The sequence below is a fragment of the Chrysemys picta genome, chromosome 4 (assembly GCF_011386835.1).
Source record: "Chrysemys picta bellii isolate R12L10 chromosome 4, ASM1138683v2, whole genome shotgun sequence".
Taxonomy (NCBI): Eukaryota; Metazoa; Chordata; order Testudines; family Emydidae; genus Chrysemys; species Chrysemys picta.
In genome coordinates, this window is record NC_088794.1 from 135,726,359 (window position 1) to 135,744,143 (window position 17,785).

Below are 17,785 nucleotides of genomic sequence, written 5' to 3' on the forward strand. Positions count from 1 at the left end.
CTGAGGTGAGGCTGACTGGCCTGTAGTTCCCCGGATTCTCCTCCTTCCCCTTTTTAAAAATGGGCACTATATTAGCCTTTTTCCAGTCATCCGGGGCCTCCCCCGATCGCCATGAGTTTTCAAAGATAATGGCCAATGGCTCTGCAATCACATCTGCCAACTCCTTTAGCACCCTCGGATGCAGCGCATCCGGCCCCATGGATTTGTGCTCATCCAGCTTTTCTAAATAGTCCTGAACCACTTCTTTCTCCACAGAGGGCTGGTCACCTCCTCCCCATGCTGTGCTGCCCAGTGCAGCAGTCTGGGAGCTGATCTTGTTCGTGAAGACAGAGGCAAAATAGCAGTGAGTACATTAGCTTTTTCCACATCCTCTGTCACTGGGTTGCCTCCCTCATTCAGTAAGGGACCCACACTTTCCTTGACTCTCTTCTTGTTGCTAACATACCTGAAGAAACCCTTCTTGTTACTCCTAACATCTTTTGCTAGCTGCAACTCCAAGTGTGATTTGGCCTTCCTGATTTCACTCCTGCATGCCTGAGCAATATTTTTATACTCCTCCCTGGTCATTTGTCCAATCTTCCACTTCTTGTAAGCTTCTTTTTTGTGTTTAAGATCAGCACGGATTTCACTGTTAAGCCATGCTGGTCGCCTGCCATGTTTACTATTCTTTCTACACATCGGGATGGTTTGTTCCTGCAACCTCAATAAGGATTCTTTAAATTACAGCCAGCTCTTCTGGACTCCTTTCCCCCTCATGTTGTTCTCCCAGGGGATCTTGCCCATCAGTTCCCTGAGGGAGTCAAAGTCTGCTTTTCTGAAATCCAGGGTCTGTATACTGCTGCTCTCCTTTCTTCCTTGTGTCAGGATCCTGAACTCGATCATCTCATGGTCCCTGCCTCCCAGGGTCCCATCCACTTTTGCTTCCTCTACTAATTCTTCCCAGTTTGTGAGCAGCAGGTCAAGAAGAGCTCTGCCCCTAGTTGGTTCCTCCAGCACTTGCACCAGGAAATTGTCCCCTACACTTTCCAAAAACTTCCAAAAAGTGACCAGGACAAGTCTGGTATCCCTATCTAATCAGAGTCCCCTCTTGTCCTCCTTGGAAGCTTCCAGTCAGTCCTTACCTACTGACTCAAGATGCAGGTCAAACACTTCACCCCAGTTTATGGATTCTGAGGTTCCAAGCAGAGAAAGAGTTGGTAGGTAAGATCCTATGGGAAGCAGGTCTAAGGGGGAAAAAACAGTTCGAGGGAGTTGTCAGTTTTTCAAAGAGACATTATTAAGGACATGAGCAAACTATCCCACTGCTTAGGAAAGATAGGAAGTATGGCAAGACACCACTGTGGCTTAACCAAGGGATCTTCAATGATCTGAAACTCAAAAAAGAGTCCTACAAAAAGTGGAAACTCGGTCCATTTACAAAAGATGGATATAAACAAACAACACAAGCATGTAGGGACAAAATTAGAAAGGTCAAGGCACAAAATGAGATTAAACTAGGTGAAGACAAAGGGTACAGATACATTAGAAGGAAGAAGAAGATTAAAGACTGGGTAGGCCCATTACTCAATGAGAGGTGAAAGACAATAACAGAAAATGAGGAAATGACAGCAGTGCTAAATGACTTTTTGTTCCAGTTTTCACCAAAAAAGTTAGTAGTGATTGGATGTCTAACATAGTCAACACCAGTCAAAATGAGGTAGGATCTGAGGCTTTAATAGGGAAAGAACAAGTTAAAAATTACTTAAGTTAAATGTCTTCAAGTCAACAGGGCCTGATGAAATACATCCTAAAATACTGAAGGAGCTGACAGAGGAGATATCTGAGCCATTAGTGATTATCTTCAAAAACTCATAGAAGACTGGAGAGATTCCAGAGGACTGGAAGATGGCAAATAGAGTGCCAGTCTATAAAAAGGGGAATAAAGACAACCTGGGGAATTACAGACCAGTCAGTTTAACTTCATTACCTGGAAAGATAATGGAGCAAATAAGCAAGCAATTGGTAAACACCTAGAAGATGGTGATAAGTAATTGTCAACATGGATTTGTCAAGAACAAATCACGTCAAACTAACCTAATAGCTTTCTTTGATGGGGTAAAAAGCCTCGTGGATGGGAGGAAGCAGATGATGTGGTATATCTTGACTTTAGTAAGGCTTTGATACTGTCTCACATGACTTTCTCATAAACAAACTAAGGAAATACAGCCTAGATGGAGCTACTATAAGGTGGGTGCATAACTGGTTGGAAAACCATTCCCAGAGAGTAGTCATCAGTTGTTCACAGTCAAGTTGGAAGGGCATATTAAGTGGGTTCCTGCAGGGATGGATCTGAGTCTGTTCAATATCTTCATCAATGATTTAGGTAATGGCATAGAGAGTACACACAAAGTTTGCGGATGATACCAAGGTGGGAGAGGTTGCAAGTGCTTTGGAAGATAGCATTAAAAGTCAAAATGATCTGGATGAATTGGATAAGTGTTCTGAAGTAAATAGGATGAAATTCAAGGAGAAATGCAAAGTACTCCAATTAGAAGGAGCAATTAATTGCACACATACAAAATGGGAAATGACTGCCTAGGAAGTAGTACTGCAAAAAGGGATGTAGGGGTTATAGTGGACACAAGCTAAATATGAGTCAACAGTGTAACACTGTTGCAAAAAAAGCAAAAATCATTCTGGGATGTATAAGCAGGAGTGTTGTAAGCAAGACACCAGAAGTAATTCTGCTGCTCTACTCTGTGCTGGGTAAGGCCTCAGCTGGAGTATTGTGTCCAGTTCTGGGCGCCACGTTTCAGGAAGGATATGGACAAATTGGAGAAAGTCCAGAGGAGCGCAACAAAAATGATTAAAGGCTTAGAAAGCATGACCTCCAAGGAAAGATGGGAAAAAATGGGCTTGTTTAGTATGGGGAAAAAAGAAGACTGCAGAGGGATATGATAACAGTTTTCAAGTATATAAAAGGTAGAAAATTTGTTCTCATTAACCTCTGAGGTTAGGACAAGAAACAATGGACTTAAATTGCAGCAAGGGAGGTTTAGGTTGGACATTAGGAAAAACTTCCTAACTGTCAGGGTGGCTAAGCACTGGAACAAATTGCCTGGGGAGATTGTAGAATCTCCATCATTGCAGGTTTTTAAGAACTGGTTAGACAAACACCTGGCACGAATGGTCTAGTTACCATGTAGTCTTGCCTTGAGTTGCGGGGACTAGAGTAGAAGACAGATTTCAGTCCCTTCCAGTCTTACATTTCTGTGATTGGATGATTCTTGGGGCTACAAGACCTTGTTCCTCAAATACACAACAAGTTTTATTAAATAATAGAAAACCATCTACAAGAAATACTGTGGAAACAATACCATCTTTGGTGTAACAGTCGTCATAGTTCATCAACTCACTCTCCTCTTCATAGGGTACTGGATTGCCTGTTGGAATGGAAGACGTTTCTGTGAATTGTATTAAGGTTCACCTAGCACCAATAACAGGCTTTCACACACCCATGGAGGGTTTCTCTCTTTGTTCACCCAACTACAGCAAGATTCCTGTGAGGTTTGTCAAATATGTCCCCACAGATCAGGAACGCTGCTCCTAACTGGGACCTGAACCTAGTCCTTAATGACCTTATGAAGCATACGTTTGAACCTCTGGCTACATGTTTGTTGTAAGATTTATCTATGAAGACAGCCTGTCTGATAGTGATCTCTTCTCTTCTTCCCAAAGAGTAGGAGAATTGAGGGCTTTAATGTCAGACTCTCCCCATTTACAGTGTTTTCCAGAGAGAAAGTGTCGCTACAGGCCCATCCAAGATTCTTACCTAAAGTGTCCTCAGCTATCTCCTGGTTTTCTTCCCAAAACAACATCAGATTAGTCAAGAAGCTATATTCCATACTCTATATGTAAGGCGCGTGTTAACTCTCTGCCTAGACAGGACCAAACCATTTAGAAAAATCTCTTGTTTCGATCTATAATGGATACGAACAAGGGTTTGGTAATTTCGAAATGGAGGTTGTCAAAATGGATCTCTGGTTGTATTAAGACTGGTATGATAGAACTCATGTCCAACCCCCTTCAAGAGATTTAGCACATTCTACAAGAGCACTTTCTACATCAATTGCATTACTTAAGGACGTAGACATATGTAGAGTTGTAAATTGATCTTCTGTTTCATACTCCTTTTTTGATTCTTACGTCCTGGTGTCTGCGGAAAGATCAGCTGCATCTGTGGGCAAGTTAGTTCTCTTCTGTATTGGACTCTGCACTGAACCTTCTGCCTCCTTAGGGGAATACTGATCTGGAGTCACCTGAAGTTGAGCACCCAGAGGGACACTATTTAAAGAAGGAGAGGTTACGCTGCTTGTGTAGTAACTGGAGTTCTTGGAGATGTGTCCCTCTTTTGGTGCTCCTATACCTGCCTTCTTTCCCTCTGCTTTGGAGTCATCCTTATGGAACTTCGTGGTGGTGAAGGGGTTGAGGGCAGTTTGCCTATGCAGCCCATATAGCCTCTTATTGGAGGATGAGGATGTGTGGGGTGCATGGGCGGGCTGAATGGGCACCTCTACCAAAAATCTATTATCAAAGGCACAGGGTGCAAGTGCAAAGTTCCAATCATTTCTTTGAAGAGCTCTAGAGCCCTTCAGGTTTTGGACCAGAATTTAACATTTGGTAGGGAGTTCCTTCTGGGATCAAAGAAATGCCTTTTGATGTCCCAGAGAAATCAACCCAGATATGGTTTAGTAATAAGCATCTGAAAATCACCCCTTGCACATGCTCAATAGAGCTTCTTAAAGGTTTGCAGCTGAAATCCCTGAATATTCCATTTGTATGGCGCATGCTCTAGTCCCATAGAGCTCCAAAATGTGCCAGCTGTATTCACATGCACAGAGTTAGTTTCAGATGTGGCAGTTGATACATTAATTAACAGCACCTGTCACTGCCCTGTTGGTCTAGATGAAGGAACATGTTAAAGTAAAGGGGAAAGTAGAGAGAGTTCCCCCCTCTCCTCCTAGGCTTGAGGGAGCAGCACTTCTCCTTGGCTGGTGTGCTGAGGGTGCCCCCTCCTGTTTCAGTTTACTTTCACTGCTGAGGTAGATGTGCTGGACTCCAGGAAAAGATTATGCTTCAAGTCTTATCTCTTTCATGGACTAATGAAGTCTTGTGCAATTTGCATTTCTTATTGAGTAAGTCAAGCAGTAAAGTATAATTCTCCTCATCTTATATTTGGGTAAATGAGGTTGCACCTATTCTGTTCTGTCAGAACTGGAAATAGAACCTGGTATTGCATCTCTCACGTGGCTCTTTAAGCCACATATATGCCTTCTGGGTTGTGGGCTGCCTCGGGGGCTCGTGCAGCCCCGGGAATAGGTTAAAGCCGCTTTGTGGCTGCTCTAATTTACAGCAGTCTGTTGGCTCACAGTCCAGAATTGCAGAGTGTTGCAGCCACTTCCCCGAACATTCCACCTCCTGCCCCAGCACACTCCTACACAGGGGTCTGCAAGTGTGGCAGCATATGGCCATATATCATGGTTAAGGCTACATTTTAGTCACGGGTATTTTTAGTAAAAGTCATGGGCAGTAAACAAAAATTCATGGCCCGTGACCTGTCCATGCCTTTTACTATATACCCCTAATTGAAACTTGGGCCGGGTGGATGCCCTGGGGGGGATGGTACAGGGCGCCGCTGGTGCTGGGGGGAGGGGGAGGTCGGCGTGCGGCCCGGGACCCCTGCTGGCGAAACGGGAGGCGGGGCTCGCAGACTCCCTACCTGGCTCCACGTGTCCCTGCAGCTCATATGGGGAGGGGCAGCCAGGGGGGCAGCGCACGCTGCCCACCACAAGTGCCGGCTCCATGGCTCCCATTGTCCAGGAACCACAGCCAATGGGAGCTTTGGGGGCGGCACTTGCAAGCAGTGTGTGGAGCCCCCTGGTCTCTCTGCCTAGGAGCTGTAGGGACATGCCGGTGGGAGCTGGGGAGCCGTCCTCCAGGTAAGCACCGCCTCGGACCCAAACCCTGCCCAGCCCTGAGCCCCCTCCCACACACTGAAACTGCTGCTGCTGGCTGCTGCAGAAGTCACGTCATGGAAAGTCACATTTTCTGTGATCTCTGTGACAGACACGCAGCCTTAATCATGGTCTTGAGCTGTGCTGGGAGAATTCACACTACTTTTTTAGAATAAATGTGCCAAAACTACTACACCTCTACCCTGATAGAACGCTGTCCTCGGGAGCCAAAAAATCTTACCGTGTAATAGGTGAAACCGCGTTATATCGAACTTGCTTTGATCCCCCCGCCCCTCCCCCGAGTGCTGCTTTACCACGTTATATCCGAATTTGTGTTATATCAGGGTAGAGGTGTATGTTTTTCTGTGCTCTTTGTAACTACTAAAACCCCACTCCCCTCCAGAGCCAGCAATAGTACCCAGGCTTTTGATTCCAGACTTCTGTGTGCTGTCTGAAAGAGTTGGGTAAGCCACTGGTGAAGTGTTATGTCCCCCTCTAGTGACTGATGGACATAGAGGATTACAGACTGCTAGTGCAGTAAGTTAGTTATACCTTTAGCTCAAGTAGTAGATGTCTGTGCCCTGGTCTACACTACGAGTTTAGGTCGACATAAGCAGGGTTAAATCGAATTAAGCCTGGACACGTCCACACGACGAAGCCCTTTCTTTCGACTTAAAGGGCCCTTTAAACTGGTTTCTTTACTCCATCTCCGACGAGGGGATTAGCGCTAAAATCAGCCTTTGCGGGTCGGATTTGGGGTAGTGTGGATGGAATTCGACGTTATTGGCCTCCGGGAGCTATCCCACAGTACTTCATTGTGACCGCTCTGGACAGCACTCTCAACTCAGATGCACTGACCAGGTAGACAGGAAAAGCCCCGCGAACTTTTGAATTTCATTTCCTGTTTGCCCAGCGTGGAGAGCACAGGTGACCACACAGAGCTCATTGGCACAGGTAACCATGATGGAGTCCCAGGATCGCAAAAGAACTCCAGCATGGACAGAACGGGAGGCACGGGATCTGCTCGCTGTATGGGGAGACGAATCAGTGCTAGCAGAACTCTGTAGCAGTAAATGAAATGGCAAAATATTAGAAAAGGTCTCCAAGGCCATGAAGGACAGAGGCCATAACCGGGACGCACAGCAGTGCCGCGTGAAAATTAAGGCGCTAAGGCAAGCCTATCACAAAGCCAGAGAGGCAAACGGAAGGTCTGGGGCAGAGCTGCAAACATGCCGCTTCTACGCGGAGCTGCATGCCATTCTAGGGGGTGCAGCCACCACTACCCCAACCGTGTGCTTTGACTCCGTCAATGGAGAAACACGCAACAGGGAAGTGGGTTCGGGGTACGCGGAAGATGATGATGATGAAGACAATGAAGATAGCTCACAGCAAGGAAGCGGAGAAACCGGTTTCCCCAACAGCCAGGATATGTTTATCACCCTGGACCTGGAACCAGTAACCTCCTAATTCACCCAAGGCATGCTCCCAGACCCTGAGGGCACACAGGGGGACCTCTGGTGAGTGTACCTTTGTAAATATTACACATGGTTTAAAAGCAAGCGTGTTTAATGATTAATTTGCCCTGGCAATCGTGGCCAGTACAGCTACTGGAAAAGTCTGTTAACATCTGTGGGGATGGAGCGGAAATCCTCCAGGGACATCTCCAGAAAGCTCTCCTTCATGTACTCCCATAGCCTTTGCAAAAGGTTTCTGGGGAGGGCTGCCTTATCCCTTCCGGCATGGTAGGACACTTTACCACGCCAGGCCAGTAGCACATAGTCTGGAATCATTCCATAACAAAGCATGGCAGCGTATGGTCCCGATGTTTGCTGGCATGCAGACAACATCCATTCCTTATCTCTCTTTTTGTTATCCTCAGGAGAGCGATATCATTCACGGTCACCTGGTTGAAATGGGGTGATTTTATGAAGGGGGCATTCAGAGGTGCCCGTTCCTGCTCGGCTGAACAGAAATGTTCCCTGCTGTTAGCCACGCGGTGGGTGGGGGGAGGGGTGAAGGGCTCATCCCAGAGAATTTGGGGTGTGTGTTGGAGGGGAGGGTAGTTGGGTTTGTGCTGCAGGTTAACCCGGAAACCCCAGCCCCTCCTTTTACATTGCAAACCCATTTTAAATGGCCAACACAACAAGTCCTTGGTATGGGAAATGAGGGCGCTACTGTTTGTTTGAAACCATTCCCACATGTTATGAGGGTTAAAAAAGCCAAAAGACTGTGGCTTACCATGGCTGTCTGCAAGCCAAATTCTGTTGCCTGGCACTGCGTGAGTGATCTCACACACCAAACCGGCAGGCCCTCAATATAAGAGGAAAAATGCGACCTTGTAATTAAAGCACATGTGCTGTGTAATGTGAACAGCAAAATTTAACGTGAAAGAGTGTACCCATTCTCTAAAATGTCTTTTTTAACCACCTCTCCCTTGTCCTTCACCAGCTGCAAATGTTTCTCCTTCGCAGAGGCTAGCAAAGATTAGAAGGAGAAAACGGCGGACTCGGGATGATATGTTCACGGAGCTCCAGATGTCCTCCCACGCGGAAAGAGCACAGCAGAATGCGTGGAGGCAGTCAATGTCAGACTACAGAAAAGCACAATATGAACGAGAGGAGAGGTGGCGGGCTGAATCGCGGGATGAACAGAGCAAGTGGCGGGCTGAAGATGATAGGTGGCGTCAGCTTGCAGACAGAAGGCAAGAGTCGATGCTCCGGCTGCTGGAGCATCAAACTGATATGCTCCAGCGTATGGTTGAGCTGCAGGAAAGGCAGCAGGAGCAGAGACCGCCGCTACAGCCCCTGTGTAACCAACAGCCCTCCTCTCCAAGTCCCATTGCCTCCTCACTCAGACGCCCAAGAACACGGTGGGGGAGCCACCGGCCACCCAGTCACTCCACCCCAGATGATTGCCCGAGCATCGGAAGGCTGGCCTTCAATAAGTGTTAAAGTTTTAAACTGCAGTGTGTCCTTTTCCTTCCCTCCTCCCCCACCCCTCTCGGGCTACCTTGGCAATTATCCCCCTAGTTGTGTGATGAATTAATAAAGAATGCATGAATGTGAAGTAACAATTTCTTTATTGCCTCTGCAAGCGGTGCTCGAAGGGGGGAGGGGAGAGTGGGGTGGTTGGTTTACAGGGAAGTAGAGTGAACCGGGTCGGGGGGGCAGAGAGTTAATCAAGGAGAAACAAACAGAAGTTTCACACCGTAGCCTGGCCAGTCACAAAACTCGTTTTCAAAGCTTCTCTGATGCGCACTGTGCCCTGCTGTACTCTTCTAACCGCCCTGGTGTCTGGCTGCGCGTAATCAGCAGCCAGGCAATTTGCCTCAACCTCCCACCCCGCCATAAATGTCTCCCCCTTACTCTCACAGATATTGTGGAGCGCACAGCAAGCAGCAATAACAATGGGGCTATTCTTTTCGCTGTGGTCTGAGCGAGTCAGTAAGCTGCGCCAGCGCGCTTTTAAACGTCCAAATGCACATTCCACCACCATTCAGCACTTGCTCAGCCTGTAGTTGAACAGGTCCTGACTACTGTCCAGGCTGCCTGTGTACGGCTTCATGAGCCATGGCATTAAGGGGTAGGCTGGGTCCCCAAGGATCATGATAGGCATTTCAACATCCCCAACGGTTATTTTCTGGTCCGGGAAGAAAGTCCCTTCCTCCAGCTTTCGAAACAGACCAGAGTGCCTGAAGACGTGAGCATCATGTACCTTTCTCGGCCATCCCACGTTGATGTTGGTGAAACGTCCCTTGTGATCCACCAGGGCTTGCAGCAGCATTGAAAAGTACCCCTTGCAGTTTATGTACTCGGTGGCTTGGTGCTCCGGTGCCAAGATAGGGATATGGGTTCCGTCTATCGCCCCACCACAGTTTGGGAATCCCATTGCAGCAAAGCCATCCACTATGGCCTGCACGTTTCCCAGAGTCACTACCCTTGATATCAGCAGGTCTTTGATTGCCCTGGCAACTTGGATCACAGCAGTCCCCTCAGTAGATTTGCCCACTCCAAATTGATTCCTGACTGACCGGTAGCTGTCTGGCGTTGAGAGCTTCCACAGGGCTATCGCCACTCGCTTCTCAACTGTGAGGGCTGCTCTCATCCTGGTATTCTGGCGCTTCAGGGCAGGGGAAAGCAAGTCACAAAGTTCCATGAAAGTGCCCTTACGCATGCGAAAGTTTCTCAGCCACTGGGAATCGTCCCAGACCTGCAACACGATGCGGTCCCACCATTCTGCTTGTTTCCCGAGCCCAGAATCGGCGTTCCATGGCATGAACCTGCCCCAGCCTCCTCGGCTGGTCCTGGCTTTGCTTTGGCATGTCCTGGTTCTGCATATACTCCAAGACAATGTGCGTGGTGTTCATAGTGCTCATAATTGCCGCGGTGATCTGAGCGGGCTCCATGATCCCAGTGCTATGGCATCTGGTCTGAAAAAAGGCGCGAAACTGACGGAGGGAGGGAGGGGCGACTGACGACACGGCGTACAGGTACAGGGAATTAAAATCAACAAAGGTGGCTGTGCATCAGGGAGAAACACAAACAACTGTCACACAGAATGCCCCCCCCCCCCCCCCCCAAAGATTGAACTCAAAACCCTGGGTTTAGCAGGCCGTTGATTTCACGGAGGGAGGGGGAAGCAAATGAATACATCTATTTTTTACATCTTAAGCTGGCAGCAGACGGTGCAGCATGACTGATAGCCCTCGGCATCTTCTGGGTGCTTGGCAGAAGATACTGTACTACGACTGCTAGCCATCATCGTCAAGACGGTTCAATCGGACTGCCAGCAGGATTGAGTCTCCAGGAGACAAAGCATGTCTGCTCAGGTGCCGATGATTGAACTGGAGTACGACGATGACGGATACCAGTCTTAATACACCGTCTACTGCCAAAAGGCAATTAGCTGCTGCTGTGTAGCAATGCAGTACCACGTCTGCCGGCACCCAGATGACATAGGTTGATGGTGAGCTGAGCTGAGCGGGCTCCATGCTTGCCGTGGTATGTTGTCTGTACAGGTAACCCAGGTAAAAAGGCGCGAATCGATTGTCTGCCGTTGCTCTGACGGAGGGGGAGGGGCCTGACGGCATGTACCCAGAACCCCCCGCGACACTGTTTTGCATCATCAGGCATTGGGATCTCAACCCAGAATTCCAATGGGCGGCGGAGACTGCGGGAACTGTGGGATAGCTACCCATAGTGCAACGCTCCGGAAGTCAATGCTAGCCTCGGTACTGTGGACGCGGTCCGCCGGCTTCATGCACTTAGAGCATTTTATGTGGGGACACACACAATCGACTGTATAAAACCGATATCTATAAAACCGGCTTCTATAAATTCGACCTAATTTCGTAGTGTAGACATACCCTGTGTAATTCATTTAAAGGTCTTGAGTTTCAATCCTGTTAATGACCCATACAGGGCATCATTATGGTTCCACTAGATGGAATTTCTGTTTCTTCAGTTTACTTTTCTAAAAAACTAGGCATTTGCATACAAAAAGCTACTTTTAAAATGTCAGTTAAAACGTGCAAGTACTCAAAATTAAGAAATGTCCAAATTAATGTTTTCTGTGTGACTTAGCCTCCTTGTGTCTGTATATTATGATAATCTTTGTGTGATTATATGCTATTTGACCCATGCTTCATTCACTGCCCAAGGTGGACAGTGAATGATGCAGAAAGTTGCAAGAAGAGAAGGGTTGTTCTCTTGTGACAAATGTATTGAGCTGGGTTCTGTTTCTGGCTGAGCAACAAACATCACTTTGTACTTTTAGCACTTCCTGACATGATTTGTTGTCTTAGTAACTTTAATATTTTTAGTGTAGTTTTTTTGTATCTAACATACTTTATATTTCTTTGAGTAATCCTTTTAGAAATTCAGAACATGTACCTGATGCATCCTTTATCAGGAAACTCTATATTGCACTGGCAAAAGATTGGAATCAATAAAGTCCCTCTCTTCCATCTCTACTTTGATCCTATTCTATGGTTATAATTAAATTTTCATAATAAAATTAATTACTTGTAAAATTTCAGCACATGAGAACACTTTTTAATAGAAAGCTTATACCACAGTCGGTTGGGTTTTTTAAATGAAACTTTGTGTCGGACTTTTTAAAGATGAACTCCATGTTCTTTACAAAGATAAATAAACATTACTAACCCCATTTAACATCTGGGGAAACCAAGGGAAAAAGAGCATGTGTTTCCATGTTAGTGATCTAACAGGCGCCTTAATACCAAGCAGATATGTGAAATGCTTGAGGTAAGTCACTAACAGTCAGGAGAAGAACCCCAAGTCTCCTAACTCCCAGGCCTGTGCTGAGTCCAACTGCTTTGCTTTATGTTGCATTGATATTTGTACTAGATCAGTTATAAAGTATTGAAAATTGTATTAAGTTCAGAGTGAGTTAAATGTATCAGATTTTTTCGTTAACCTGGTTACCATGCATATTTATACTATACATTATTAAAACCTATATTCAGTAAGTAAGACACTTTTTCCCCCTTTGCCTGCCTCACAGGGTCTTGACAATGTTCACAAACAGAGAGTTGCTGAAGTGCTAAATGACCCTGAGAGCATAGAAAAAAGGCGAAGCCGAGAAAGCCTCAATGTAGATGTGGTAAAGTACGAAAGTGGCCCTGATGGAGGCGAGGAAGTGAGTATGAGCGTAGAATGGAATGGGGTAAGTACAGTACACAGTTGAAGAAAATAGTCTAGAAAATTTACCACTATAACAGGAACTTCTTTGTCCAGTTGTCATTCCATTGTGTTTTCAAAGTAGTTTTCCTACTTCATCTACTTTACAGTTCATAATTCTGCAGAATTAAGAATTAAAGAATAAGATCTTGTATTTAGTAAATTCTTTACATTTTGCTACTCTTTTAAATTGTCCACAATTTTTTTGTTGTGAAAAGTAAAATTTCTGTAGGAATTTCAAGCAGCTGGGCTTAACTATGAGCATCTGAATGCTGATTGAGTGTCCTGGTGTTTGTTGGGTGCATAATCCCTAGTCTGTGGTTTCTTCAGTAAATTGGCAATTAATTTACTTCTGCTTATTTGCTCTCTTTATATCATCCTTGCCTGTAGGTTAAATGTGTCCAGCAGGTGCCACTATGGAATTAGGAATATTAAAACATCAGTGGTTTTTAAAGTAAATAAAAATAATCAGTTTAAGACTTAAAAACAACCCAGTCACCCCTCTCCCAACCTTGTCAGAGAGAATGATCTCTAACTTTGTTTCCAGTCATGGAAGAAGGGTGATCCATAATCTGCTTTTGTATGTGCTGTCATTGCTGGTTCATGGCAACTTGACAGCAAAGATACATTTTTGAAATGAAATGTATATCTCCACTTCCCATGCACTCCTTTAGAATTTATGATTAAAGTGAGGCCTTATTCTATCTTGTGATGTCTTGTTCCACTACCTAACATAATACCTGTGTCATGAGTTAGAACAACAAAAACTTTTAAAAATAGATATGTTTGTAATGTGTGATTAACTGTGCATTTTCTACCCTTTGTTATGTCTTTCATGCTTTTAGGTATACTGTTTACTCAATTTTGTTTGCTCTGGTTACTGACTTTCTTATTGTGTATTCTGTTGCTGCCAAGGGGATGTACTTAGTGCAGGCGGGCAAACTGTTAATTCACTATAAACTATAGTTCTGCTAAAAGCACTGATACATTTTGCCAAATTGCTGTAGTGATAGGTTTGTCTGGCTACTTTTACTTTTGCTTTCGGGTGTTTATCCTATTTTATAAACTAGAATGCTTCTAAAGTTCATTTCTCTTACCACAGTTTTCCAGTCACTTGTAAGAAGCTTTAGGATCCTAAAGCCAACTTCGTAAAAACTTACACTTGCTGAGTTTGCACGGAGAATGTTCGCTCCATCTTTGGTTGCTTTTGTCATTTATCAAATGGCATTTTGTTGGCATTGGTATTCTCCGTGCCAAGACAATCAATCAGCATCTGTTGTGAATAATTAATGTTGCATCATTAGTGTCCCCAAAATAAGTTTGGTAACTCCTTTTATCTTAATTTTGTCCACTCAGCATTAGAACTGTGTACTGTACTCCTCCCTTAATTTCTGCCGTACTTTGCATGCCTTTGTGTGTTCTAAGTGAATAAAACCTTTTTCTACTGTTTGCTTTTAATTAAAACAAGCATGCAGGTTTTGGAATGATAAAGAACCTTCTGGAAAGATACAAAATGGTATTTCTAGGTCAATATTTGAATGAAACCTAACTGATAAAAATCTGTTGACCTAAAAAATTAATTTGCCTTTAGGGACCAGAATTAAGGAAGTGTTGATTTTTACAAAGTCTGGGAATTGCACCATTCATTTAAAAAATGTGGCATCACTTTTTCTGATATACGTGGGACTATTCACAGTCCACATTTTCTTCCTCACTTGAGAGAGTTTGTTCATACACAAATGAAACAGGAAACTTCCCAGCGTTGTTTTCTACCTTATTTTAATGCTGTTCTTTTCTGTACCTGTAGGATGTGGTGTTATCTTTCCCTTATCTCTTCTCTCCACACAGATATTCTGCTTCTCAGACAGGACGTACTATTGAATTTCTATCATAGGCAATTTAATTTGTTTACAGAGACCAAAGAAAGTGCCTGTTTTGGTTTAAAAAAAAACAAACACCACCTTCTGATGTGCATCTGTACTCTTGAGTTGGCTCAAGAACTTGGCTGTCAGACAAAACAGTGTTAGGGATAGCGCAATTTATAGAGTAGTTGAAATTATTTTTAAATTTGAGAAATTTTCTTCAGTTTTTGACCAGCAGTGCACAGGAGTACTAATTTTGTGAGGGTATACACAATAAGAGGATACTGCAATTAAAGTAACTTCCCACATGTAGTATAGCTTAGACAAGAACTGTACACTTTGGGGTAGTGTCCTAGAGGAACTGACAAGTCTGTTTTTAACAAATCTATAGCTAAATACTAAGACACACATTGTTTAGTAAAATTGATGTAATGTATATTGTATACGAACACTTTTAAAACTTGCAAATATTTATGGAACAATACACTGTTCTCGTAACTTTTTATCGGTTTTAAAATTTTACAATTTGAAATTGTTTAGAGAATTGCTTTCATAAACATTTTAAAAATGTTTTTATACTGACTTTTCCAGATAAGCTGAGCTTTTGCCCCATGTCTGTCTCAAAAACTCAAGGATATTTTTTATATAGTGGCTATAAAGCTGAAATGCCAGCTAACTTGAGAACTGTTGATGTGAACATACCTATTTTAAGATACAAGGAATAATTTGACTTTTTATTCATGGAATCATGTATCTAAAATATAGAGTTCAGATTCAAAGCTGCTGAATTTCCATAAGCACTTCTTGAATCATTCTATCTGAAAGGTCTTTATGTAATTCTAAACAAAATATAAAATCTAATTTGATAATAGACCTCTGTCATCAGGTGAAGATTTGATTGCAACTCCCAGTTAGTTTTCAATTACTGGTAGTAGGGCATCTTGTTGTAAAATATTTTTTATTAGTATTCACTCTACTTCCTACGGAGAGATGCCATCATCACTAAACAAAAATCTTAATTGCTATCCTTGTCCATTTTCCCAGAGTTGAGAATGGAAAGCCTAAGAATTCAACTACCTCGTCACTTTTGTAGGTAGTTCTTTCAGTTCAACATAGAGGTCCATTCAGCAGGGCAGTGTGTGGAAACTTGCGTTACAGTATTTTCCTTATGAATTTTAATTTTTAAAAATATATGCATGATAACACATCAACAGTTCCATGGATTCTTATTACTTCAAAGAAGTAGATGGAATTTTGTTTGGAGGGGTAAGAGAAACCCTTTTCCTTTTTAGTGTTGTGGAGAAAAAAATTCTTGACAGAAGTTAAAGCTTAAATGAATGCACCTTGTTCTGTTCATTTCTTTTAAATCTTGTATTACGTTTTTCCTTTTTATTTTGGCTTTTGTATTCTTTTCAATTGGAAAAAAAATCATTCTTTCCTTTGCATATATTACACATGATTTTATAATATAAAAGCAATTTCTGGTTTTTAAAAATCTGCTTTTCTCTTATTTACTTTAATAAATTAATTACTTGTTAATTTAATAAAAGACTGGATCTCTTTTGGTAATTTTTGTATGATACATGTTAATGAAATAGGTTAAAGTATGTAAACAAACAACTATCTTTTGGGTAATTACAAGGATCTGTGAATGGCAGCACTTAGAGTTGCAATCCCAAATCTTTAATTTAAAAAAAGACCTCCAGCATATATGACCTAGAAATACCGTAAACATAACTGTTCAAAATTGAAAACTGTTGAACTTTTCCCAACAGTTTCATTCAGTTTTTCTCTCTCCATTTCTGTCTGACAGGCCTAGATGCCTTTTGTGATTCTTATACTGTCTCCTGCATGACGGGCGTGCACCATCTTCAAGCTTTAACTTCTCTCTTCAGTACTGACTGCTGTGTTTTAGCAAAATCCCTTACGATTTTTGTCAGAGCTACACTTCCTTGTAAACTGGCCATTCCTTCAGTGCTAGTGTCTTTTATTCGGTTTCCTATTTCTGTACATGTGTAGCTTTGCTAGATATGTATCTAGTCATACAAAATGTGTTATTACAACCATTTGCTGTGTAATACTTAAGTAAAAAGTAAGAATGAACTTTATAAGTAGCTGTTCACTATGAAAAAGGTAGTTAAAAGTATCACACAAGGTATTATTAAAATAGCATGATGGTGACCTTTACAGAATAAAACGTAAAAGTAAGGCATGTGCTCCAAGTGCTTTAAAATGTATTTAGAGACCTATAATGTGGTTAACATCAATATGGAACTCTGGATGTCTTCACTTATGATTATTCTAAAGTAGCATTGCTGTTTAGTCTTTGTGTGAAATTTTGGCAATTATGCTTTTCTCTACTAATCTTGGTGTTCAGTGATTTGTGTATTTGTCTTTCTCTAATAAACTCACTCCAACTGATGTCTGTCTCTGTCTGCTTAGTAGTACTTCCTCCTTTTACAGTCCTTCCTTTCAAACAGTAGCCATGTAGGATTTCTAGAAGTAGCAAGTGGTTACTTATCTTACTAAACTGTTGGTTTTTAAGAGAAAACAATAATTCTTTGGCATGCAAATTTGATATCTGTACTTAAGAGTTAGAAACTTATGTGGCATAAAATGTGAATGTAATGTGTGGAAAGTTGTCATTTCATCTTTTTATATTTTTCTGAAACATGGTGAAAGTAAAACTGAAATATAAGAATCTAAATATATATAATTTTCTAATCATAAATGGTTCCTAAGTTTTTAATAAACTCAACTTATAGAATTCACTAAATATGTTTAGTGCACATGGCCTAGATAGTTGAATAAAAATAATAAAATAGTTTGATCATTCAGACCTCGATAGAATGCTTTTGCTTGATACTGTACTCTCACCTTTCCCATGTGACTGCATCAACGTAAACATGAAATGTTATGGTGGTGGTGATGAAGGTGTTGGTATGCATTTGTGAATCATGTATGCTTTGAAATTATTTTTAACTGTTATAAATCATAGTTAACCATAAATTGAACAGATTTTCATATTTCTGAAATCCTTGTGATAAGTAGGCACTGATAAGTCTGAATGCTGACAGTAATCTTCTTGATAAAATAAAATTTATATGGCATTTTAAAATATTTATATAATTTGGCACTATTACCTAACAGTAATAGAACATAAGTATTTTGACTATACATGATGTTGTTAATTCAGCTGTAGGGAAGGGGCAAAAGCTGTTGCAGTTTC

General features: G+C 42.7%; 1 protein-coding gene across 11 annotated transcripts in view; it reads left to right on the forward strand.

Moving 5' to 3' along the window:
- The window catches only part of KLC1 (kinesin light chain 1), a 127,042-nt gene that overhangs the window by 62,686 nt on the left and 46,571 nt on the right, over positions 1 to 17,785 (forward strand). For 4 of the 11 annotated variants that reach the window (XM_005285831.5, XM_005285828.4, XM_005285832.4 and 1 more), the window contains exon 13: positions 12,519 to 12,680. In XM_005285831.5, the coding sequence (XP_005285888.2) occupies positions 12,519 to 12,680 (162 nt within the window). Of the gene's footprint in view, positions 1 to 8,441; positions 9,060 to 12,518; positions 12,681 to 16,369; positions 16,978 to 17,785 lie in introns of those variants that run through there. The other 7 variants (XM_065593666.1, XM_005285830.4, XM_042858234.2 and 4 more) reach the window with 4 other exon arrangements.